The sequence below is a fragment of the Triplophysa rosa genome, linkage group LG13, assembly GCF_024868665.1.
Source record: "Triplophysa rosa linkage group LG13, Trosa_1v2, whole genome shotgun sequence".
Classification (NCBI taxonomy): Eukaryota; Metazoa; Chordata; class Actinopteri; order Cypriniformes; family Nemacheilidae; genus Triplophysa; species Triplophysa rosa.
The window spans coordinates 13343117-13370165 of NC_079902.1; the positions used below are offsets into that span (position 1 = coordinate 13343117).

At 39.4% G+C, this 27049-nt stretch overlaps 1 protein-coding gene across 2 annotated transcripts; it reads right to left on the reverse strand.

Moving 5' to 3' along the window:
• Window positions 1-272: 272 nt before the first annotated feature.
• Window positions 273-27045, reverse strand: afap1l1a (actin filament associated protein 1-like 1a). 2 transcript variants are annotated; one of them, XM_057350219.1, is made up of 19 exons: window positions 26935-27045; window positions 9286-9411; window positions 9117-9200; window positions 8939-9018; window positions 8281-8392; window positions 7556-7654; window positions 7242-7450; window positions 6945-7124; window positions 6682-6765; window positions 6049-6127; window positions 4825-4974; window positions 4435-4646; window positions 3720-3865; window positions 3572-3629; window positions 2814-2919; window positions 1620-1787; window positions 728-903; window positions 485-601; window positions 273-385 (listed from the first exon to the last, which is right to left on the reverse strand). In XM_057350219.1, the coding sequence occupies exons 1-19, from the start codon at window positions 26951-26953 to the stop codon at window positions 359-361; spliced, it is 2232 nt and encodes a 743-aa protein (XP_057206202.1). In that variant the 5' UTR covers window positions 26954-27045; the 3' UTR covers window positions 273-358. The 2 variants fall into 2 exon arrangements, with proteins under 2 accessions (XP_057206202.1, XP_057206201.1); XM_057350218.1 differs by lacking the exon at window positions 26935-27045 and adding an exon at window positions 14382-14618.
• Window positions 27046-27049: the final 4 nt, after the last annotated feature.

The window sequence follows — 27049 nt, forward strand, 5'->3', positions numbered from 1 at the left end:
CAGTAAAATCTTTGCACAAACACAAATCAGTTACTCTTTAACAACCAGAATTGCATTATAGAGTGGATTATCCTACATTCACCGCAACTTTCTTTACAACCCAACCAGCCTCTCTATTTCCTGACAAGCTATTATTTCTCCATACTTTATCCATTGTCCAACGACATCATTTTGGCATTAAAGAATTTCACAAGACCGTTCGAAAAGCTCATATCATCATTTGACTGGATTATAGTGAAGCTGCTGCTTTGCCACTGGAACTCATTATAAGGATGGTAACCTCAATCAATGGACTTTAAGAGGGTTTTTTGTTAGGCTTGATATGGCTCACAGTCTTAAGTCTTTCAGCTCAATCTCCTTAAGTACTCTTCTTAGACTCCCATTCCTGTTTAAAAACATACAAAGATTTCCGTTAATTTGACATTTGTTTACAGCTGTGATATACAGTTATATATATGATAATGTGAATACTGTTGTGTTTTACCTTGGCTTTCTGCATAACGTTTCCTTTGGTGGATGCATAAATGGATAGGGGGCGCTTCCGCATTTCAGAGGAACAGTTGACAGGCAGATATGACTCGATGTACTCGGTCTTTTGAGCCTGGTAAGGAAGAAAGTAGCACTTGAGAACAGAACAATATTTTGATCTAATGATCCATGAAAAGGCCTACTGTTTTAAATGTTTCCTTCAACAATAAAAAGTTTACAGAACAGCCCCACACAGTACCTTGTTTGAAGGTTTAGGTTCTGAAGGTGCCCCCAGCGCTCCACCAGCCAGAGATTTCTTCAGGTTCTCCTTCACCTGTGTGAGCTTGAGCTCTAGATCCACACGCTCCTCCTCTTTCACTCGACAGATCTCCTCTAACTCAGCTACATGCTCATCTAAGGCCAATTTCTGCTTATCTACAACACAGTTACACAATTACATTCACAAATGTGTTTATTTATAAGTGTAAATTAATAAGTCATGAATAACTTAAAAAGCATATTTCTGCCTTTAATTTCTCATTTAATGAGCCATTTCCAATCTGTTTTGAAATGCAGATAAATATGTGTTGCTTAGTAACAGTAAATGGCCTACACAGTTAAGCTAATGAACTATTTTATTTGGAAGAATTATTTATGTTTATTATTTCCAATAAATGTATGAATGACTTGGGAGGATTAATATCGTTAGTGCTGTTTTATGTTACTTTACTATAGTACAATCACTGTAAATGTACAGCTTCTCATAGCATATTGCTATCATAAGAATACATAACTGAATTATGTCTGAATATGTTATAAGGGCTTTTAAGAGAGGCTAGTTTTGTTTTATTGACCCCATGCATCATCCTAACTTAAATTCACTAACATTTTACATGGCTGGTTTATGCAATATGCCCCATTAAAATGTTGTAAAAACGAGAAGCAACATTATAAAGCAACATTTTGATCACATGATATGTTTTTAACCCAAAGCAACCGTGATAAAATTAGGTAATACAAAACAAACTTAATGTAATGACTGCAGTTATCTAAATTTATTGAATCTCCTCTGCAAACAACAGTATGAGTTTATAGGTGAACAATCTACCACACAGACTCTGTCCGATACTGTATTATCCCTTTTTTCTCACCTGTTACACTCTTTATCTTTGCTTTGACCTCTCGTTTCTTCTTCCGCAGTGAGATCAGTGCATTTCTGATGGCATCTATGTCTTTCTCCAGGTCTTCTTTCTCTTTCAAGTAGCCGCGTGCATCCTCCTGCGCCCGGGTTTTCCCATACCTCCCGTACTGATTTGCATCTGAAATGTCAGGAAGAGGTCAAAAGTCAGACTCTAGAAGACTGTGGGAAGGTGGCAAAGCTCTTAGCACTTTTCAGCAGCATACGAGTGAGAGAAAAAGTGTTAAAATGGAGAGAGCCGGTCAGGAGTTAAGATCAGGTAACAGTATTCTCACTGACTAATGCTTCTGATGTGAAATACTAAGAACCAGATGCTTCCATTAAAGGTTCACCCAAAACTGAAAATTCATGTACTCGCCCTAATGTGTTTAAAAAAAACAATGTGATCTTTCTTAAAAGGAATACAAAAGGAATTATTTATAACATCAATAACCATATTTATTGTATCAATATAAAGGTTATAAGGTTGTCCCATTCTAATGCAAACTAAGCATTTCTCATCCAACTAAGTGTGCAGTGCATATCTGTCAAGCAAGTTTTTCAAGCCAACATTATTAGTGCATGACTTTAGTCATGATTTTGGATACGACGGTGAGTAAATGTTGATCGAATTTTCATTTACTCACCTTCGAGTTGTTCGAAATCTGTATACATTTGCTCTGATGAACACAGAGAAAGATATTTGGAAGAATGCTTGTAACAGTTCTTGGCCACCATTGACTTCCATAGTAGGAAAAAAAACAATGGTAGTCAAAAGTGCCCCAGAACTGTTTGCTTTCCTACATTCTTCAAAATATCTCCTTTGGTGAACAGAACAAAGAAATGTATAAAGCAATTTTTCCTACTATGGTTGTCAATAGTGGCCAACATTCTTCCAAATATCTTTCTCCGTGTTCATCAGAACAAAGACATTTATAAAGATTTGGAACAACTCAAGGGTGAGTAAATGATGACAGAATTTTATTTTTGGGTGAACAGTCCCTTTAACACACGTGATCATAAGATTTAATATATTACTGACTAAACCACAAAATTATCTCAAGAAAATTGAAAGAATGTCTGTAACAATGTGTGAAAACAATGATACACACAACACATCTGTGTTTCTTGTAAGTACACCCAGCACAGAGAGTGTGACAGGACTCACTGGAGCCGTGGCGTTTTCGGGTGATTTGTGGACTGGGCTTTCCTGTGTCACTGCTGGTGAAAGAGTGATGTTTTATTTGAGTTACTCCACTTAGCCTCTCATTTTCCTGTTGAAGAAATAAAAGCAAACAATCAGAAACAGAATTCAATGTGTTATTTTATCAGTTTAAATATACATATTAACTCCATTAGAACACAGTGTCTATCCTAATATAAATCTAATAATATTGTGTGCCCTCATCAGCATTGCCTTATTTTCTGTGGGTATCTGAGGGTTCAGTACGGGTTTAACAAGCAGCTCAGAGGCCAGAGGCCACGAGGACTAAAGCTGCTGTAACCCCCGAGACTCATCACACACTTCTCATCTTTCATTCACCCAGCAGTCGGGGCACACACACAGAAGCACAAACATATTACTCTCCCCCTTTTCTAAAACGTGCTGTGTATGAATGTTAGGAAACTCATACAGACAATCTTTTCCAAGCTTAAAACCCTCTGGAGGAATTGTGCAAAACATTAGCGCTATATTAGGACAGAGGGTGTCAACTGAGGTGTTGATACAGTGAACCTAAGAAATATGGCTATGCTCTCCATTAGTGTGTATTAGAACTGATAGGCTATTTGCCTTAAGTTCACACATGCTCAAAAACTATTCAAAACAAAACATTGTGTTGATTCAAAACCAGTTGAGAAAATAATGTGCAAGGGTGTGTAGATGCCCAACGCAACCAAATGGTTGTTCATACAGTAACCACGAACCTCTGTGGTTTCAAAAGGGACCTCATCATAGGTTCTTGAATCTGTTGAGGTTACCCATCTAGATAAACAGGAAACATGAAATACCAGTCAGTATAAAATAAACGACATCGCCAAGATGATCTCATTTAACATTTCACTCCACACTCACAGGAAAGAGTGACGGGCAGCTGTGCGGATGTTGGCAATAGTTTCCACGTCTACATAGTCATAATGTAGGGACTCGGGGTCAGCTGAGGAACCGGTCTCTGCTAACAGAACCCCCAGCCAGCGACCCATCTCTTCCGAGCAACTCGCCTGACACACAAACACAAGAACAAACATGAGATAATAGAACAACACACACAAACAAAATAACATATCACAGGCAGTTCAGTTATACTAAAGTGTACTAAGACCATTTTAATATATTTTTTAAATACTTTGTATAAGTTAATTATATAATAAATGAAAATTATCCATATTTACACACCCTCGTGTCATTCCAAACCTGTATCACTCTTTGTCTTATGCAGAACACAAATAAGATAATAAAGGGCGTGCATTGCTTGTAACCCATTGAAGTCCATTGTATGGACACAAAACCATTGAGACATTTCTCAAAATATCTTCTTTTGTGTTCCACAGTAGGAAGAGTCATACACAGCTTTTAAATGACATGAGGGTAAATAAATTATGACAAAAGAATTAATTTTGGGTGAACTATCGACGAGTAAGTGATTCATTTTGACAATTATTTAAAGCTACAGTAGAAGCAAACTTCATTTTTAAGTTTGACATGGCTGATATTTTCTTGAAATGTCCAATTAGATTGCCAAACTCAATCCAAGTATTTGTGTAAAAGCTCAACATGAAGCCTTCATTACCTCCAAAGCCGCCACCTCTGCACCTCCTCTCAGTATTCTCAAGGCAAAGGGATGTTTGGGCCCCAGGCCTGGAACAACTTCACAGCCCTTCAGTGCCACAGTGGTGTGAGGGACTCGCTGTTCTCCTTTCTCATGATAAAGGTAAAGAGATCCGGCCCGTACACGACACCAGTGCTCTTTCCAGCACTGATTTAATAGCACACCCACATAACCTGACACACACACACAAAGCATTACAACAATTATTACACGACACCGTCCTCTATGTCATGGTGTAAAGATTTATTCCATCTTGCTGTCTGAGATCAAAGGCAAAGAAAGACAAGTTGAAAATAACAGGTGGAGAGATTCTCGGGTATTGTAATGTGAGAAAAGTAACTGGATTCCTACCGCATCGAGGGTCTTGATCGAGTGAGCCGCGAACGTCTCCTGGTAAAGGAGGTTTTCTTTTGGAGAAACTAATAATTCTTGTTATCTTTCTTCCTGCTGCTCGGCTCACGGTGCCTGTGAGCTCTGATAGGGCACCTCGCTTGGGTTTACCTGTAAACGCACACGCACACACACACACACACACACACACACACACACACACACACACACACACACACACACACACACACACGCACACACACGTCTGGTTTATTATCTCCGTGGGGACAGTCCATAGGCGTAATGTTTTTTATACTGTACAAACTGTATATTCTAACCCCTGACCCCTAACCCAACCCCTAAACCTAAAGATCATAGAAAACTTTTTGCATTTTTAGATTTAAAAAAAATATTGTTCTGTACAATTTATAAGCTTTTTTGCCCATGGGGACCTCAATTTTGGTCCCCACGGTGACACGAGTCCCCATGTGTTGGTGTGCATGCAGGTTTAGGTCCCCACTGGGAAATAAAAACATGTCCACACGCACGCACGCACGCACGCACGCACACACACACACACGTCTGGTTTACTATCTCCGTGGGGACAGTCCAGAGGCATATTGTTTTTTATACTGTACAAACTGTATATTTTATCCCCTACTCCTAAACCTAAAGATCATAGAAAACTTTTTGCATTTTTAGATTAAAAAAAAATATTGTTCTATACAATTTTTGCACATGGGGACCTCAATTTTGGTCCCCACAGTGACACGAGTCCCCATGTGTTGGTGTGCTGCATATAAAAACATGTCCACACACACACACACGCACGCACGCGCGCACGCACGCACAGTCTATTAGTTTAATGAAATACACATGTTATGTTATGTTGTGCACATCCGTGAGGAAACTGCAGAAATTAAGCCAAAGATATTAGACTTTCAGTGGCCAAAACAACGATAAACAAACAATCCACATCCTGCTTAAATACTTTCTGCTTGTTTAAAAGCTACATGTCATAAAGCTTTAATAGAGAGAGAAAGAGTCACAAAAAAGAATAGAAAGACACACTCGCATTTGATAAAGGAATGTGAAATCGATGCGGTCCCTTGTCAACAGAACCCAACACCGAGTATGAACGAATCCGCAAGTATGAGGAACAGTGAAAGTAATGCTTGCCTAAGCAAACACCACAAGCAAAAGTGTAATGAGAGAAGAACAGTGGGGTAAAACTGGATATCTCACCATTTTCCCGACTGTCACGTGCACTTTCTCCACTTGGCATGCTGTCAGAATCTGAGGTTTGCTTCTCTACAGACGGCCACTACAGGGAAACAGCACAGTCAGGCCAAACTAAACATACAAATTCATAATTACACAACAACACAACATAACTACACTTTTCACAATAAGTCTCTGATTCTCGTGTTCTTCAAATACCTGACATGGTGCCATGTTAATATCATTTTTATCTTACCCTTTTTTATCAACCCAGCAACTGATGATTTTATTCATCTAATGATGTGTTTTTTTTAATAAAAGGTCTATAATTTACACTATACTAATAGTATAAGTACTATACTATAGAATAACTATATATAAAAATGAGTACTATAAAATATCATGATATATAAATACAGTACATCATTTAGTACCATAGTAAAAAAAAACTGCACCACAGTTCAAAGTAGTCTAAGGGAAAGTATATTCAGCTAATGATGTAATGCTGGGATTATTTTTCTCAAACAAACTCAAGTTGCAGTGAGACCTTGTAATAAATAATTGTATCCCCAAAATGTTCCTCCAATCCATCATGTGCACACTTTATCTGTCAGTAATGATGACAAAAGTATGGGTAAATGTGTTCTGGAATCCCACCTTATCCAGTTCAATCTTCCTAGGAATCGTGGGAGATGAGGGGATGTCCAAACCATTTCCCTGACCTGTAACGTCACGCACCACCTGCAATGACACAAAGACATCCACACATCAGTGCTTCACCACACATGTAAACATTTTTCATCACACAGGGGGTCCTTACAAAAACCTTGTGCAATATTATTTCTGGCACCATTATGTGGAGGTATAACAAATAATCAAGTGTGCAGTCATGAGCTGAACAAAGAAAGAACTGTGTTTACTTGGAGCCATTTCTCAGCCTGTTCCTTGCTCTGAACAGCCAGCACCAACACCTCTCCTCCGGGCAGAGAGAAACGCAGCTCGTGCTTCTTTCTCCGCCCGTCTTTGGGTACGTAGATGACAGTGCACAAGCCGAGAGGTATGTCAGTGTAGGGCGACTGGTCTTTTGAGCTTTTGTAGCACTTTAAGTAAAAGCAGATGCACAAACAGTGAATCAGAGGTTTCTACGTATGAATCCTGAATCTATATGAAACAAAAACAAAGCTAGGTTTAATACCTTCGGGCTTTTGGCAGCTCACCTGCAGTCTGTTCTCACGGATGACAGTGAGCTGTTTGGCCCACTGGCCGAAACGTTTCTTCCTCAGAAGGAAGGCACAAATATGGCAGTCTCTCACCGGGGCCATTGAGTTTTCTTCCGATGGCCACTGGTGTGTCAAACGCTGGCTCTTCTCCTCCTCCTCCTCATCATATGACTCATAAGAACTGCTTAAGGCATCCGAGTCATTATCTGCGTGAAACGTGATGTCATACAAATAGGCTTAATAAGGAATTACGTAACTAGTAGGACTAAGAGGTAATTACTTGCTTTAGTGGGTCAGAGATGCTCACTTACAGGAGCTTTTGCGTCGCCCGTTCACGTGGGTGGTTGGGTAATTGTTTTCTGCTTCCTCGTAATATCCATCTTCAATAGAGTTTGGAGGGCTGGAGCTGCCTGTATAAATAGGAGAGATGTACATCATCACATGACTTATCTAAAATCAGGTTCTAGCAACAATTTTTTGGAAATAATTATGTTGTACAATATTAATAATAACGTAGCTATTCATGTAAAATGAGAAGTGTAAGACCAGACAGAAGCCTGGATGATCTGAAATGCACTAAAATATAATTTTATTTATTATAAATAATAATAATAATACTTAATAATAATAATAATGTATTATTAAAATAATTTTATTATATTCATTTGAATACAATTCAATGATAATAATTTTATTGTTATAGTAATTATATATTATATAATATATACATTATGATTCATTACTATTCTCAATCATTACTAATATTATAAATTATATTAAAATTGTATATAATATTATATTAATAAATATTATCCCCTCTTCCAACATGTTTCTTGTACTTCCTATTACTTCCATTTTTACAAGAAAACACACAATCGTTCTTTAAGTTTGTTATTAATTGTCTGAATCAAAGTCAATGGTGGAACATCTTCCATAGCGTCCAAAGTTATTTATTTATTATAGTTATTATTATTTATTTAGTGTATATAATCTATGATCCATTTCCAAGCAGGGAACATACAGCAATAAGACTCACTGCGGCTGGTGATATACTCTGGCATCTTGCCAGGGCTGAGTGGCACGGCTTCTTCGTAATATTCCTCTGGAGGGGGTGTGTTGGGCAGAGGGGGAGGGGAGTCTGCCAAGCCCTGCTCCAAAAAAAGGCACACACCATGACTTTCTCCATCTGCCTGCCTTATCACATCATTTCCTACTTACATCAGCGCTTCAGCAGAATCATAAAGTTATGTGGCTCATTTCCCCATATAACAAATGATAGCGTCCACTGCATCCAATCAAAACCAATAAGCCACACGGCTGATGGCTTAACAATGCATCAGATATTGCCCATTCAGCAGTATTGTGGCAACAACGGCACGCACAAACACAAGCACACGATAAAACATCCTGACTGCTGGGCGAGCACTCTCTCTTAATAATGCATCATGACTCTGTGGGGACCCCGGTAAAGGACTGATGGTGGTGTGACTTTAGCAGAACTGCCTGGCCTTCAATTTGCAATGCAGCTGGAGAAAAGATGATGTTTCACTGCAGGATGATTTTCTTACCGCTATACTTCACCGTCACAGAGCACGGCCCTTATTGCACATTGACATCAAGGTTAATAATGCACCATATATTAGTCTAAGAGAGACCGCTTTAGAGCAGCGCATTATGGGTAATCCTCTTCTTACCGGCTTACAGCGACTGTGGTTTATCTCTGGATCTTTCTTCTGATCCTCCATTTCGACTTTTAAGTCCCCGAGGTCACAATCTGTAGAAATGTGAAAACATTTATGAGACGTATGTTTTGAAATAATAGAGAATGATGAGGAGTGAGGTAAGTACTGTACATCTAATAAATCCTCTTACCAAACTTTTCAAAAAGAGACTCAACAAAGCTGGTTCCATTTCTGTACACCGATGTGTTCATGTACATGTAGTCTTTTCCAGTGACTGCAAGGAGAGTCAAAAAACATATTTATCAAGTGATACCAGATAACATAAGGAAGTATTTTCCTCATGTAATTTTGATGTTTACCTGATGGCTGAAGTCGCTTTAGCAGGTTCTTCACAGCCGTTTTCTTTTCTTCTGTAGCAGAGCTCAAGGTCTCATGGTCCAACAGCCTCAACAGCACATTTAACTCTGTCACCAAGAGCTCCATCTCTGAAAGTCAAAGTTTAGGGTTAGAGGTCGATAGAGAACAGACTACACAGCGTGTCATAACAACATATCAATTAGAACGACCATCTCAGCATTGAGCAAACAAAAACAGTGCACAGTAAAGAAATTTAGCGGAGAGGGCGTACATGCCATGACATCATCAATTATCCTTTCAGATTCTCAAAAGCGTGCCAAAACTTGGAATGACTGAATCAAAAAGATCTTGATGCACGGTTCTTTGTAACTTTATATTCCACAGGGTGTCGTCAGAATGGACACACGTGTCAGCGCACAATATGATTTATGGGCAGGGGGATGACAACGGGTCACTGGGATTATAAATTGGAACAGGTTTGGGACTCTTGAGGTCCATTCTGGGTCTCTGTAGAATGAACACTGTCCTGCTAGGGAAACCGAAAACCCCCACGTAGAGACAAAGGCGTAACCTTTGATCTATAGCGAGCCTCCTATCCCACCTAGGAAGCTCACAGAGAGCAGAGGAAGGTCCAAGCCCAAAAAATACATTCACAGTCTGACATCTGAAAACCCTCTCCCTCATTAGTTAACTTTTGGATGCAGGCTCTTTTGTGTAGATTATGCAGAAAACGGAGGTCTGTGAAACTGCACACAAACTGCACAGTTCACAGTTTTCCACGCCAGCTATGCCATATTTTCTCCCACAACCCATTACTAATGACCCAGCACTACTAATGCGGAGTCTGTGTTTGGCGTAATGCGCTGTAAGCAAAAGAGTAAAAATATGTAAAAAGTTCCATGCTGCAAGTATTTTTTGAGGGATGAGTAAAAACTAAAGGGGTTTTGACAGCAACCCGAGGGCGGTGGGCACCCGGGCAGGAGTCATGCTGATATCGAAGGACACAGGCGTGTAAACACCTCCCACCTGACACTACGACCACAGTGATCATGAACAGAAGGCTTAGTGGAAAGACAGAGAGACAAAATGAGTGCGAATGAAGCTGAACGGCCGTGATCATCACACAGCTGTACAATCTGGCTTGGGCGGAGGTTGAGCTGAGCCAGAGTATCCACCTCAGGCCCTGTGGGTTTACTGATATTAAAGGTGTGGTAGGTCAAGACTCGCATTAACTTAATTGATCAGCTTCTTGATGAGATGCATTACATTTTTGTGTTTAATGTATTCAATCCTTCAGAGCGACAAAAAATAGATATGCTAATGACTAATTACGGGTATAGTTCACCCAAAAGTGAAAATTCTGGTATAATTTACTTACCATCTTGTCATTTCAAACCCGTATGGCTTTCTTTCTTCTGCAAAAAATTTTTTTTCAAAAAAGATATTTGGAAGAATGCTGGTAACCGAACAACAGTGGTACCCATTGACTTGCATTGGTTTATGTCCATATACAGTAGTAGAAGTGACTGGGTAACACTGTTGTTCACTTAGCAACATTCTTCAAAATATCTTCTTTTGTGGTTTGCAGAAGAAAGTCATACAGGTTTAAAATGGAAAAAGGGCAAAATCCCTATTCAGAGCAAATATGTGATGAGGCAAAACATAATGTAGCAATATGTGAGAGTATAGTTCAAGAGTGATTCCTTATGCGCGTCTCTCCCTATTTTTCCGTTCTTCACTTTGTTACTGTATACACAAATGGCCACCGCCCTATTCACATCCCCCTGAGAAAATGTAATGAAGGATGTGCCTTCAGTCAGAAAGTGCTGTGGTCCAGGACATGTCAAAATGAGTCAGTTCCACGCTCTTCATCTATCCATGGGGAAGGTGAGAAGTTTAAAAGCCACACAGAAACGCAAGCACTCAAACACACACAAACACAAGACATTCACACCCACATGCACACAAAATACTCATCTCAAATTTCGGTCAGCGTACTGCTGCTCTGACGAAAAAATACACATTGTTTTTCTTCAATCTGTCACACTTGGCTATATATTGCAAAACATCACACTTCCTCTCATCGTGCCCCCGGCTGCCTTACAGGCACTCCCACCAGTGAGTATGGTTGAATGTTTCAGCCTCTCCATTCAGACTTGTTGACACAAGGCCCCTGTCATCACCAAACGTCTGAGTGTTGCCCTTAACATGACCCCCTCCAGGAGACTCGACTGGGTAGAAAACCAAAGTGGCACAGTGTTTTTTTTTTGTGAGTGCCCATTTGGCAACTTATGTGAATGTATTTAAATAGCTGGTCCTGTGAAGAATCACCAGCGGCTCTGTTTGAGGACCAGGGCTATGTGAAGGCTATGCACAGTTCTTTTGTGAAGACTACACTTACTAGTCCCAGCTGAGAAGCCAGAAGTGAAACTGGGATAGTGTTGTATAAAATTGAATTGTCTTTACAATGAAGAAACGTCACGAATTACATAACAGAGTTTATTAAGCCCCTAGTGAGTAAACAATGTATTGCATTACATGTTGTGATACAAAGAATTTGAATATGTATCTTAGAGAGCTATAGCGATTACTTTATGATATGGCATCTGTTTAATCCATAATTGGTTGGCAAAATGTGACCCGTGTCAACATAGATAATGTTTTGTTTATGTTGAACTCAGTTTTTACTGCTTTAAGAAGTTCTCTCTTAGAGTTGAGCTTTCGTAAATTTCTTAATAAAATTTTTGTGTTTAATTTTTCAGTGACGGACCTCTTAAATTTCTATTCATTTGCATACAGCACGTTCAATACAACCTTTGATTTGACCAATTCTACATCAAAATGTTACTGAAAATCGTTAATGTTTTTCAAATAAATGTTATTTAAATTTCAATTACATTTTTTACTTTTTGTTAAGTATCATGATACAGTGGTAACTGTTAAGCCAGTATCGTCTATCATATTGGAAACTGACCCTGCGTCCAGAATCACCTACGCCTAAAATTAGTACGAGTCATGAATAGTATGTCCGAAACCTCAGTAAGCAACAAAAAAAAACAGTAGGCGAGAAATCCCCGGATGGTCTACTGCTTCCGCCGAGATTTGCGAGTATGCATTGGATGGACTTAATCACGATTTTACCAACGCCTATGTACAGGTTGTTGTTAATACGTCATAGGTCACATACAGGTCACATGACAAGAAAACATGCCGAATGCAGTATGTCTGAAATGTATTCATACTACCCCCACACATACTATATAGAACATATTGTTTTAACGGTCCATAGGTAGGCACTTTCACAGTATGCGATTTCGGGCGCAGCTTGAGTGTCTCTCACACCCCTATTGCTCACATTCAAGTGTTTGGTAACCTTTTATGGTTTTATGGTCCAGGCTGGATGATATTGGCAAATACTGGTTTGGTGTTGATTGTTTGGTAAACCAACATACTGTAGCATAGATGTCAGTAAACATCTTTCTGGTTAATCAATGTAGCCAGGTCTGGAAAATAACACAAGATAAAAACCAAGTACACTCTTTTTTATTAAACAATCCATCAAATCAAATGGAAAAACATAAAACACCTTCACAGACTTACAGTATGTCCATACAAATGATTTAAATAAGTTCAAACATCTTTAATACAACTAGCCCTTTTTAAGGTTGTTTTCCCCTAAAGATCACAAGAGTCAGGTGAAGTTACAAATAACGTTTGGAGAACTTAATGAACAGAAAGTCTTCTGGGGGCAGTTAGGACCAGCTTAAAACAACACCAGCACAGCGGAGCGTATATGATTCCTACCGAGATACGAGATCAAACATATTTGAGCTTCTCTTTATCTTGAGCTGCACCTGTGGAGGGTCACTTCCAAAGCCAAGCACAACACGAGGCTATGCCCACTCCCCTCTCGAGAGCTACACATGTGGTCTTCTCTGATAATACCACATCAAAACAGCAGAGAAATCCACACCGGCACTCAAAGCCCAATCCAGTTCACCTGCAGGTTCTTTTAATGTGGACAAACCTTGCGTAAGAGGTCTGCGAGATCTCACCAGCAAATCAGAGATGATCTATTTTTCTTTCTTGCTCACTCGAAAGACCTTCACCAATGCTCGTATTGTTTCAACGCAATCTAAAGCCATGTTGAGGAATGCAAGGTTGGTGTTGAAAGCTGTGTTTTAAAAGGACAAAGGGGCGGGTTTCCCAGAACTGCACCATGCGCTTTAGCACTCAGCACCTCACACATAGCTGCTAGGCGAGGAAACATTCCTCGCCTCATTAAAAGTGCAGCCAAACAGCTTTAAGCTGCCTAGCAAAGAAAGTAACGTACAGTCAATTCACAACGCTCCCAGCAACAGAAATCACCAAACACCTCAGTGGAATCCTTTGTTTTTACAAGTGCATTCTGTTAGCGCAGCCAAACAAAACACCTGTAAAAACTTGTTTGGTCTTAACTTTATAAGTGCAGTGCTACTAAATTAATTTGTTCCTAAAGCGATATACATCACCAGTAGGAAATACTCAAGAAATAACACTGTAACTGGATTTACTACCCTTCATTTAAAACTTTCCTTTTTCTTTTGTTAAAAACAAACAAAATTCAGTTATTAAGCAAGCATTAAAAATGATTTGTAGCACTAGCTTATAACAAAACAAAACCAAAAGCACATAAATCAACTTAAAGCGGGTGCTCGACCAAAGAAAACAATCGGAAAATTACATGTAAAGTCAGCACACCTGATGTCTGATGAAGAGCCTGCAAGAGCGAAACATCACGCTTTATATGTTAAAGTCCATTTTTTAGCTTTGGTGTATGTTTTTTACCATGATTGAAATGATTTATAAGTTGAGTTGTCAGATACAATTTCATAGAAAATATCAGTTTGACGTCATTTGACTTCAACAAGCGTAAAGTACATAAAGTAACCTGTTTTATGCAGAGAAGGCGATAAAAAGGCAAAAGTTACAAACTGCAGCTGACAACATTTGCAACGGACTAAATCTAACCAATATTTTTCACATTAGCCAGTATGGAAATCATTCAGATAATTTAGTTTCCATGAAAGAAAAAATGAACAGAGTGAGAAACACCTACCAGAAACAGCTGCTGAGGAGGCAGTCAAGCCCACCATCTCCACTCCAGAGACGACTGAATGTGTAAAATCATACAATTGTTCCTTACAGACAATCCGAACAGCTATCCAGAAACAAGCCTCACTACACAGTGACAGAATCAGCTGATAAACTGACTCAGTGAAGGTGCATTTCCTTCACATTTCTAACTCTCTTTCCCCAGACTGGAGGTGACTGGGGCATAACAGGGGAATTTATCCTCCCTTTCTGGTTTGTTGGAATATCTGTAGGGGTGGGGTGCTCAGTGAAGGCTGTGTGTGTGTGTGTAGTGAGGGGAGGCACCTAGTCCTGATCTAATCCGAGGGGATTCAATAACACCTGGGACAGACGATGAGTCAATACACACATCCCTCCTCCTACAGAGGAAAGAGCTGGGCGATCAACAGTTCTCACAGGCTTTCAGTGGGCTTCAATTGAACATTTCTGACACACAAGGCTTTAAGATTCTTCTTTATAACTTAGACATTACTCTCTTATAGGAGAAATCTGGACATCATTTATCCACCCTCATAATTTAAAAACTGTATATGACTCTTTCTTCTGTGGAACACAAAAGAAGATATTTTGAGAAATGTCTCAGTGGGTTTATGCAAGTAAATGGGGGGCAATCAACATTCTTCAAAATATCTTCTTTTGTGTTCTGCAGATAGATGGTGTTCTGCAGAAGTGTTCTGCAGAAGAAAGTCATAGAAGTTTAGAAATGACATGAGGGTGAGTAAATGATGAAAAAAAGTTTCATTTTTAATTGAACTATCCCTTTAAATCGAGTTTATATACATATTAATATGTCTCGCAACGATTTTTGATTTATGTCAACTTTGTTTCTTCTAAGATTCTGAGAACTACACGACAGTTACAGACATACAGTAACAGAGAAAACAAAGCTTTAAAAACAAAGCCTAGCACATTTAATAACAAACGTGTGAGATCATATTGAAAACTCCAACCTTAAGGCTTTATCATCTTGACAAATCTGAGCACAGTTTGTGACGTATGATCCTCATGAGACACTCGCTGACCTCCATCTATCTGCACTGTCTAAAGCCACACATCTCTTTAAACTGGGTGTATCTGCCCCTACATGATGTTCTGTGGCCCTAGAGATCGTATTTAAATACAAAAGAGCAATTCTGCTGGTGTACTCAAGTGAACAGACGAGGGAGTCTTGTTCTCTTCATTGTATTCATCCATGCAGAGAGGAGTCGGGTGCTGGCATGCACAGACGCATATCAGCACACGCTTCCACTGACAATTCTCAAAGCCACAGGCAAAACCTAAGACCACTCTACATGATCCGACACGCTGAATATCTCAAAACCCACTCACTCACGTGCACACCTATTTTAACAAACACACACTTTTGTGCAGGTAGGCAGAAGTTTGGTTTTCAGGTGATATCAGCAGCTCGATCTTCTTCTCGTAGCTGTAAGCGGACACTTTTCTGTCCATTTCACTATTGACTGCTTCTGGAGGCATGTTCTTTCACGCTTGAGAGACAGATGAGACGCTGAAGGTTTGTGTAGTTAAACTCTGCAAGCATGTTGCTAGACAGCCTGGCACTGGAGATAAGAGATGTTCAAGACTAGATTATCAAGACATTGATAGTTTGTGCAAATAATGCTTATTTCTTAATCTCTTTTCTCTTTTTTATAACTCAACTCTTCTAACTAATGATCCTACTTGGTATTTAAAGGGTCAACCCCGAAAATGAAAATTCTGTCATCATTTACTCACCCTCAAGTTGTACCAAACCTGTATACATTTCTTTGTTCTGATGAACATAAATAAAGATATTTGGAAGAATGTTAGTAATTTTCAGTTCTGGGACATCATTCACAAATTATAATAGAACAATGATTTTATATATTTTATTTTGTTCTGTTGAACACAAAATGTGATATTTTGAAGAATTTAGGAAAGCAAACTGTTCTGGGGCACCTTTGACAACCATTAAATTCTTTCCTACTATGGTAGTCAATGATGTCCCAGAACTGAAAATAGCTAATATTCTTCTAAATATATTTCTTTGGGTTCAACAGAACAAACAGAACTAAAAAAAAAAAACATTGCTAAGCATCAATGTTACAATGTTTCAGTATTATTTTCAATATTATCTTTACATTAACATTTAGGGTCCGTTTAGTTCAACTGAAAACGCAAAGAAATGTATGCGTTTTAGCTGTTTGTTTAGACGGAAATGGCGTTTTGGGGGACTGAAAGCGCAAACTTTTGAAGACGGGTCTCAAAGTGCAACTTTTTGAAATGCCGCCTTTTTCGTTTCCATGTAAACTGCAAGATGGAACTTTCTGAAAATGATGACGTCACACGAATGCGTATTACACGCTCGGTAATGGCTCTCACTAAATCCTTGGTGTTTCGAGTCTGACGTCATCACCCAACCGTGTTTTTTCGTCAATTTGAACAATCATAGGTAGTTTAGATGGTTAGAGTAAGGTTAGGGTTAGGGTAAAGGTTTAAGACTTGAAACACCAAAGATTTAGTCAAAACCAACAAGCCACACCCACGGATCTGACTCGAAACACCAAGGATTTAGTGAGATCCCTCGGCACATCCTGTTTCTTTACACAACAACATCACCATCCACTGGCCTGGCGTGCATACTACAGCGTTTTTATCCGTTTTCCTGGATCCGTGTAAATGTAGACAGTTTTGATAACGCTGTCATGTGTACGTGAAACTTTTCAAAAACCCAAAGGAAAAACTTTTCCGTTTTTCATCGTGTAAACGTGGCCTTAGTCATTTAGCAGACGCTTTTATCCAAAGCGACTTACAGAGAGTTCAGGGAGCAATAAGCGATATGTCATACAGGAGCAATAATACAATAGGTGCTAATACCAAGTTACTAGTTACTATGTACTATACCTGTTGAGAGAAAGAGAGAGGGTTAGTTTTTTTTTACACATTTGTCTGTCAAGTATTCACAGAAGAGATGGGTTTTAAGTAGTTTTTGAATGTTATGAGAGATGTGGTTGACCGGACTGAGTTAGGAAGAATGTTCCACCAGGAAGGAGTTGTGAAGGAGAATGAGCAATCAGACTTTTTCTGTTTTTTTCCAGGCCCAAAATAAAAGTTTAGTCATTTTTCACTTGTAAACATAAATCTTTCGTGTTGGACTAGATCAAATCATTGACATGGTACTGGGTCTGACTGAAGTCCACAGACGTCTGTCTGGCCGAATTACAAAAGACAACAATAAAGTGATGGAGCAGTTTGACCTTTGACCTCTCCAGAGACGTCCACGAGGACATACACAGAGCCGTGACTCATAATGAAAATTACAAATCTGATATAAATATATCATCCACCACACGCACGCACGGTTTTTATACTGTACAAACTGTATATCATATTCCCTACCCCTAACCCACCCCTAACCCTAACAATCACACATAACTGTCTGCTCTTTTAGATTTTCAAAAAAGTTAATTCTGTATGATTTATAAGCTTGTTTCCTCATGGGGACCAAAAAATGTCCCCTCAAGGACAAGGATTTTGGATATTGCCATCTTTGTGGGGACATTTTGTCCCCATACCATAGGGTTTACCCTTCACACACACGCACACACACACAGTTAGAATTGAGGGCATTATTGGCGGGGCTCAGACTTCATCTTAGGATCCCCATCATATTTATTTACCTCACATCACTTCTGCCAGATGATAAAAGAGGCTGAAAGCTCCCAAAGTCAATAGCAGGGAAGACCCCTCCAACATAAAACAACCGACTGTCATCAAATGTGGACATCCTGTGGAGCAACAGATGTTGGAGCTGTATCAGGATGTTTGCTTTGCCCCACCTGACGTGCATCTCTGCGTGATGGACATAACAAGTGAGTCAGAAAAGATGCTTTGTGGATAAAGACCGCAGTTCTTACATTCATAACATGAGAATGCATAACATCAGACGTGAAGAACATCAGGAACATCATGCAAAGCATAAAGGTGATGAGTCAAAAATCTTATCTTGATCTGAACGGAATGTTCATGGTTCCCAAATGAAGGCTGTAGAGGATTACTGATCTGAGTTCATCACTAACTACATTCAGCCATGAAAATCTCCCTTAGAATTCCAGGCATACTTGGATCATCAATGTCCAAAACTCCACGGGGGAAGGGAGCGGGTTCATGCACACATTCATTTAGTGATGATGTCACACCAGAATTCCTACACTGAGAGATAACAAACACAAAAGCTCATTTGTTTGGACACCTTGCAATATTGATGTTTGCATCAGAGGCCTCTGGCCTGATGGGACGCCGTGGTGGGAAGCACATATTTGAGCATATGCCACAAATTACAGCGCCTGTTGACATCAGTTAGCGTACTCATCAAATGGTACAGTCCCATATACATCTGTCAACACGTACTAAAGTGTATCTACATATGCAGTCAAACGAAATCAAATCATTGAAACCAGAACGCAACACACCCATGCATGTCAGAGTGCTGCAGGGGCCACACTGATGAAATGCATTATGGGATACAAGATCCCAACTGAAAGATGATTTCAATTAGATCACAGACTGACCTAAGTTTGCATAGAACAAAATATGGGGACATTAAATCATGGTGAGACAATATTTTGCTCATCACACTAGCTTAAAAACGTCTTATTTAGTTAAAAATATGAAATGAAAATTTACCTCACACCAAGCTGGCTTTATGGCTTTAGATACAGTATGTAATGTACATACTGTATGCCTGGCCCGCATGAACAATTTTTTGTTCGTGAACACAAATCTTTCCTTTTTATGTTTCTTTAAAGGGCCAGTGTGTGAAATTTAGCAGCATCTAGAGGTGAGGATGCGAATTGCAACCAACGACTCACTCTACCCCTCCCTTTCGAAGCGCTACGGAGGCTGACACATAACAAAGATGTCGTCACATTTTCGCTTCTTTGCCAATGGAGATAACGTATTTACGAAACGCGCTCTGTAGAGCAGTTTGTCAGTTTAGGGCTACTGTAGAAACAACATGACAAATTTCTTCAAAAATGACACACATCACCTTTAATGTGTCCACTTTATAACTAAATAATAAAATCTTGACCCTCTTCTTATCATTGAACTAAAAACTACACATATTCAGATCGAGAGTTGGCAGGTGAACATGTGGAAAAGCTTAGCGTTTAATTCTCTTTCTGAGATCTGAGTCATATACAGTATTAAAGCTTGCGCACATTTGTGTGGAAAAGGGAAATTACATGTCACCCCCGCTGCTTTATGATAGATGAGAACATGCTTTAGGTTATCATAAAATGAAGCAGCACACACACACGCACAGTCAAAAAGCTGCAGCTTTCCAGTTGCAGACACAAACCAAGCCTCTTTCTCATACTCGCATCTCTTGTTCTAAGCGTTCAGCAATCTCAACCCCATTGTATTTTTCTAGCAAAAACAATAAAACTCTCCTGTTTTGGTTTATTGACCAGCTGTGTCAAAATGCAATTACATATATCAGAGATATTAACATCTGCCCCCGCAGCTACCAGTTCAAACGTGGATCAACATCTTTTAGAAAAACAATCTTGCACACTTCAAGGCGTGCTCATCAACCAAACAAAATAAATACTGAAAGAGCCCATCTTTAACGCCGAAGTGCTTTGAGGGGGAACCGCTGTGGTTAATGACCCCTGCTTCAGTGATGGGGCTTGGCTGCTGGTTGAGGGAAGAGGGGGGAGTTGGCCATTAGGACGAGGCCTCCCTCAGGTCACAGCGCTCTGTGTATCCACACACAGCAGCAGAGTTATGGTCCCTGAAACTCCTACTCACCTGTTTAAGCATTAACAGGCTTTGAAGGCAAGATTCTGGCTCGGTAGGGAGCAGGAAGCTTTTATGTTGCCACTCCCCTTCGTTGTGGCCCGAGGGTCCTCATTGCCAAGACCCTGACGTACGGTATGTTTTGTACTGTATATGCCTGAAACCTCCAATTTAGAAAAGCAAAACATATAATGGAAAATGACATTTTTCTTGCTTATTTATAAGCAAAGCACTAAATTTACTATGTTCCTGAGCTACTCTCACTATGTAAATCGCTCTCTTCCCAATTTACGGAGAAGATTTATGAAAACTAAGATGCAAAAAGAGAGCATGAACACATTAACATATATCAAGGCTTTTAGTATTCAAGGCGGGGTGTCCGATTTCTCGGCTAATATCCGCCCTGTGCATTGTGCACCTTACTGCTGATTGGCTACAAGGTTGTTTTGGTACTCGGCCCGACTCGGTTGTCTAAAGCGTAATTCGGAAATCGGCTACCCCGCCTTTAAGCAATTTCTCCCACCCTGATGAATGACATTATGCAAATGTCAACAGAGGTGCCAATCATCTAAATTATATATAAATGTTTATTCTTTTTTATATTTTATAGTTTTCTTAAATGTATGCATGTATGTGTATGTTTTATAAATACAAAATTATTATGCACAGTACACAGACATATATTATGTAAACACAAACTTTTATTCTGGATGCGTTTAATCGTTTGACAGTCCTACATTATATAGACTGTAATTTCCATGGTTAGTTTATACAATCAATCAAATAAATAAATTGGTTAACAAAATAGTTACTACCCTACTAATCTCCATCTATTATGTTCTGTGACTCTGTTTAACATCAGCCAGAGAGTAAGAGTACAGGGAAATCCCCTAACAGCCCATCTGTGGTCATTCGAGCCATTCTGAGATCTGGCACTGACAGTAAGAAGCAGTTTGGAAATAGGTCAGCCAGGTGGTGGAACACACAACGCTACAGTAAAACACACTGTCCCCAGAACAGTGGGGTGGGCTGCAGGGGTCAGGAGCAGAGACAGGGTGCATGAATGCAGCACTGACTTTGATACAGTGAGGTCATGAAGGTCAGCGTTTCAACCCAGACTCCAAACCCCCGGCAATATGGCACGAAGAGGGTGAGTCAGCCCATCTCCAAGACAAAGAATGCCTTCAGTTCTGCCAGCCTAATTCATATTGCTTATCGCCCGAAAACCCCCATGATTTCACTCTGCAGCTATGCCTTCCTTCAGCACTCATTTTTTTCATAGTAAAGAGCTGCAGTGTTTCCCTGACACTGTTAAGGCTGTGCAGGCACTATTGTGGCTGCTGAAAGACTGGAAGCTTTGTGTGGGAATATTCATAGAGAGGATATTAATTGCAATGTGAGAGACTGCCTGTGCTAGAAAAAAGAAAAGACGTACTAGAGTTAAGGCATAGCCCTGACCTCGGCACAACCGTTAACAGGCGTGAACAGAGCTAAGAGGTTTGTGCTGGAGCACTGACAGCATGAATATCATAGTTTAAAGAAATCATTTTCCTAATCAGTATTATTGTCTAGATTTTAGTAAAAATATAAAAACATCCTTAAAGGGGTGATTTAACGCTGTTTAAGGCATTCTGACTTCTTTACAATGTTAAAGGGGTGCTGCAACGGTGTGTCATGCATTCTGACTTCATTACAATGTTAAACGTGCTGTCTTCTCATGCTTAACATGGTCAACTTGTCAAAAAACGAGTTGGGCGTATTACGTAGTATTTCTGTGCTCGATACACTCCCCCTGCAATCGTACAAGTTTTTTTCGAACATATAAAACTGTTTTGTAACAATTTTTCTTAGTCCCTTATTGGGCAATTGTCCTGGAAAAACACGCCCACGGCAAGGCGAAAGAAATAGCCTGCCCACATGTCAACCGACGAATGATAGGAAGACCCGCTTACCATCAAGATTGGCTGCGCTGCGTCAAGATTGACTGCGCTGCGGGCCTGCAGCTGCAGCTGCAGCTCATTAATCTTGCGACAGTGAGAGAAGTTAAGGTGTGTTTGTTTGTTCACGGCATTTCAGTGATGGATGTCATATAAACGGTGGATATAACACTGGATTTGCAGATCGTTTGAAACTGATAGATGGAGCGGTCCCAGCGCTAAAAGATGTCGGACATGAACCACACGACGTAAGTGAAACTAAGTCATATGTCTGTGTTTTGTTGGCAATCGTCGCGTACGTGCATAATGTAAACAACACGAACTTATAGTGAATCAACAGTTATGCAGGGATAATGAATGATGTATTGTGTGCTCGTGATTTAGTTCCTCCCCCCGCACACCCCCAGGAGGTCGTCTGTTTTCGTAAATAATCGTAATACTACTCTATAGGTACTCAAGATTAATATGAGATAGGCAGAAACTGCGCTTTCAACAGGACCTTTAAAACAAGACTGTGAGATGCAAAATCGTAGAAAAATATATTGAATTAGGTTTAGGCCCGATTTTTAATTTGAATAAGGTTAAATACATTACATTTAGCCATTTAGCAGATGCTTTTATCCAAACTCAAAAAAAGCAAAAAACATAACCATTTTACTTGCAAATTGTTTTATTTGCTTTCTAACAAAAATTTGTATTGAAATATTTAGATATTTTTCATGAAATGTCAGACATGGCTAAAGAAAATGATTTGTTTGCAGTGCATATGAATTCCCCTTAAAGGGACAGTCCCCCCCAAAAAAATGAAAATTGGGATAGTTCACACAAACATTAAATTCTGACATAATTTATTCACCCTCATTCCAAACCTGTATAAATTAAAAGATATTTGAAGAAAGTTGGTAACCAAACAACCTTGGCCCCTGTTGACTTCCACTGTATGGACACAAAACCACGGAGACATTTCTCAAAATATCTTCTTTAGTGTTCCACATGAGAGTTTTATACGGATTTTCGACCACATGAGGGTAAATAAATGATACCAGAATTTTATATTTGTGTGAACTATTTGTGTGAAATCCATAATGGCAATAAATGTACAAAGTCAGCAACGATTCCGAGTCAGATACACACACTAAACTCATGTTTTTAGGTCACGACTGTATAACTTTGTTTTGAGAAACATTCGTTTTCTCTGAACCTGATAGATAAATCAAGCTTGTCACGCCAACACCATCTGCACCTGTATGAAGATGTGCATGCTTATGCAATGTCAGATACATTGTGGGCAGAGAATCCAGAATGCACAGCCTACTTTTACAACGTGACTAAAACATACTGCACACATAACACCAACACCCCACCTGGATCAACCTGGGGTTACAGTAGGTGTTTGAAGTTTATAGATCTTTTAAAGCTTACGTCACAGCTCTCAACTACCAGATGGAGCTAATCACCATGTGTTGGGGAGAACTTTCTCTAGAGTATTTAAGGCCATCACCGTGGCAACCTCAGACCACCACAGCTGTACCATAGAAACCAGTGAGCACATCCTAGACTATAACTCAAAGGAGACTTGTTAAAGTCCTTAAACATTGTCACAGACCTTGTTAAACGTTTCTATTAACGTACATGAGAGTCTGGTGGGTGTGTATTGTCTAGTCCATTTCAGCTGGTTGAGTTGTCATTGAGTTGGCAAGAAGGCAGATGATGTTCGAAGAGATCGAATAGGCGGTCTGAATAATAAAATGGTCAAACCAAACAAAGATGTTTCGAAAGCAATTCACTACTATAATCACAAAACAATGCATTCCACAAGTGGCATTTCCTCTTCAGATATAAGGTTCATGTCGGCAGATGACAGACTGCTGTGTTAATGCATTAAAGCTCACCCATATCCACGTAGTAGCACAAAAGTGGAATTCCCATAAGCCTGAGGGAACAAGTTACTTCGTGCTGACATGCAACCATGGCATACAACAATCAAGGCCGGACTGGGCATGTCTACCCTGCATGAACTAAAAAACACTGTTGCTATTCATGCAGCTGATCTCAATAACTCTAGAAACGGGATTGAGACGGGTAGTGTAAATTCATGTTTGATTCATGTTTATTATGCGATTTACAGAACAAGTGATCTTTGTTCTTGACACTCCTAAGCTCTTCCACATGCTTACAGTATAAAACAATGCTCATGATTTAGTGCCATCTCTCAAATAAATGAATCAATGAGTCAGTGGGGAGAGGTATAGTCCCCTTCACGCCTACCTGCTTCTTTGGCTTAAAACATCTGATTCTCTATGTTCACACACTAGCTGTGTTCCAAAACCTAGTGAGGTTACTAAGCAACTTGTAAGGCAGTGATAGATCTGAAACACTTTATAGGCAGCATCTCAGCATGAAGATATCACATAACTCGAGTGATATCACATAATGAGAAGGATTCTCTCATAAGCATACAAAATACTGCACACACAACCTTGGTAAAATAACCTTTAGTCTTCGCTGTCCGTTTGCATTTCTTTTTCAATGCATTCTAAGATGCATTCTCCATAAAGGATATATGTGATGCCGCTTTTGAATTTGGCTAAAACATACAGCCGCAGATCAAATTGGTTTTTATTCTGTAAACTACTTTACAATATTTCTCCCTAATTTAAAATTAAAAGATGGTTTCTATTTGCATTTATTGAAAATGAAAACGGGAGAAACAGGTCAAAATAAGATAAAAGATGCTCAGTATTTAAAACAAGTTCATATTTGCTTTTAAGCAATACAACAGTAATATTTGTACATGTATTTAGGAAAGGTTTGAAATATTTTCATGTGATAAGCTGTTTATTCTATCACAGTTTTCATGTGTCTTGTCATGCTGTCAGTCTTTCGCATTGCTGTTGGATGACTTAATGTCACATCTAGAAACGCCGATTAAATTTAGAAAGGACTCTTAATTTTTTTCTGAGTCTGAAGTAAGGGTGAAACATCGATAAGATGCTTATTTTGCATCAGAAGTGTTTATGATGGATTCAAGTGCTGAACGTATACAGAGTTTACTAGGTTTTCGAATAAAGCAACTATCTATACTCAGTCCCATTCTATTAATGATTTAGCCTGGAGCAAATGACGTATCCAGTCAATAATGTGCCCAATCTAAGTATGTAAACTAAACAAATCGCTAATACTGTTCATTGTGCGAATGAAGTTTTCAAAAAGTCCATCAAATGCACAAGATGTATTAAAAATAGATAGAAACAACATGCTTGCTCTGAAAGAGATGTCTGCTAGACATTTTCAAAACAAAATCCCCTTCTAAGAATGAGAGACAACAACAATTGTTTGCTGTATCTTGTAAACTCCAATTGGATGACATAGTCTTTGGCTTCTGCAAACACGAGGCAGGTGGTTCTGGAACACACCTGTGGAAACCTAATGATGGGATGCCAAATCTAAACAATGTTGGTTTTAGTGATACATCTCAGGAAAAACTGAAAGAGATGAGAGTCACAAAAAAATGCGGTTTGATGCCAACTGAGGTTCTCTGCTCTATAATTACATTTAGCAGGTAGTTATCTCTGTTTTTAAGTGTGTAAAGTTTTATGATTCTGTACACACCTCCAGATGCCCAAGGAATTGTGTTATTAAGTTAAATTAAATGCCTATTTCCTCAATGAGCGAGTGTGTGCATGTTAAGAATATAACTAACAGCAAACTAAAGTAGGAGAGGCGCAAATTTATATACAGTAACAACCAAAGTGTGTCAACCACGCATTCTTAACTCTTCTACCTCAGCATTTTTTGCAATGAAACTCTTTACCTTTTTTGGAATCATTAACTTGGCGTTTACATTAGGCCCCGAACAGGAGACACGCTAATCTTTCCTTTTATCTTTGATCTGTTGTGTAAACTCAGACTTTTATTGGTGGTTTTAACTCTGGTGGGAGCCAAGATGGAGGGATGAAATGTATCAGAATGTACCACAGTCTCTCTCTCTGGGTCACCGCCTGACCAGAAGCAGCCGGTTTGCTCTGAAAACCAGCAGGACTCATCTCATTGTCTCACTGAGGGAAAGAAAAATACAAGACACCATGCCAAAACTGCAACTATATGAACAGTAGGACTTTTACGAGAATAAAAGTACCACTGAGGGGTCTTGTTAGAACTCTGCTCCTTATAAAGACAGACTTCATCTATTATAAACTAATTGACAGACACATCTGAGAGGTCCACAACAAAAAACTAAGTCTTGTTGCAAGTCTCTGAATCACTACGCCACCCACAGCAGGCTTATTTTCCAGGTGTATCATTTCTGCGGGACCTTTGAAGGTCTAAGTGAAGCAGATCAACATGGAAACAGCAAATCCCGCAGGAACATGATGATGAGAAACAGAACAGCTGTTTGAAGTCAGGGTTTCATGGTGTGGAGCACATCTCTATGGGTAAAAGATAAGATACGGCAGCGGGAGCTGATATGCAAACGACGTGTTTGGTCCGGTGCCAGTTCAAAAACAAACGCAAAAAAGTTGCGTTTAGATATTTACACTCTCTTTCCAAACACTGTTTACATGCTCTGTGCAACAGGAGCTGTCGCTTTAAATGCATGCCATGTAGCTATTTGTATTCAAAATAAACAGTTGTTAAACGCACTTGTCGTCATCTGTTCAGCGTTACTAGCTTCGGCAAAACACGTAAAGTTAACGTTACCTACACATTCACCGTAAATAACTAGCGACACCTTGTAACAATTGATTTCATAAAATTCTCAAATTAACTATCACTGTTAATTAAGCATGCACTTACGTTTGCTATTTATTTCCATGTCAGAAGAATCGAAGAAAAAGCCTCGTCCTCATTGCACCCATGGATGTATAAAGTTAAGTGACACTCAGACACTACAGCGTTGAAAGATCCTCAA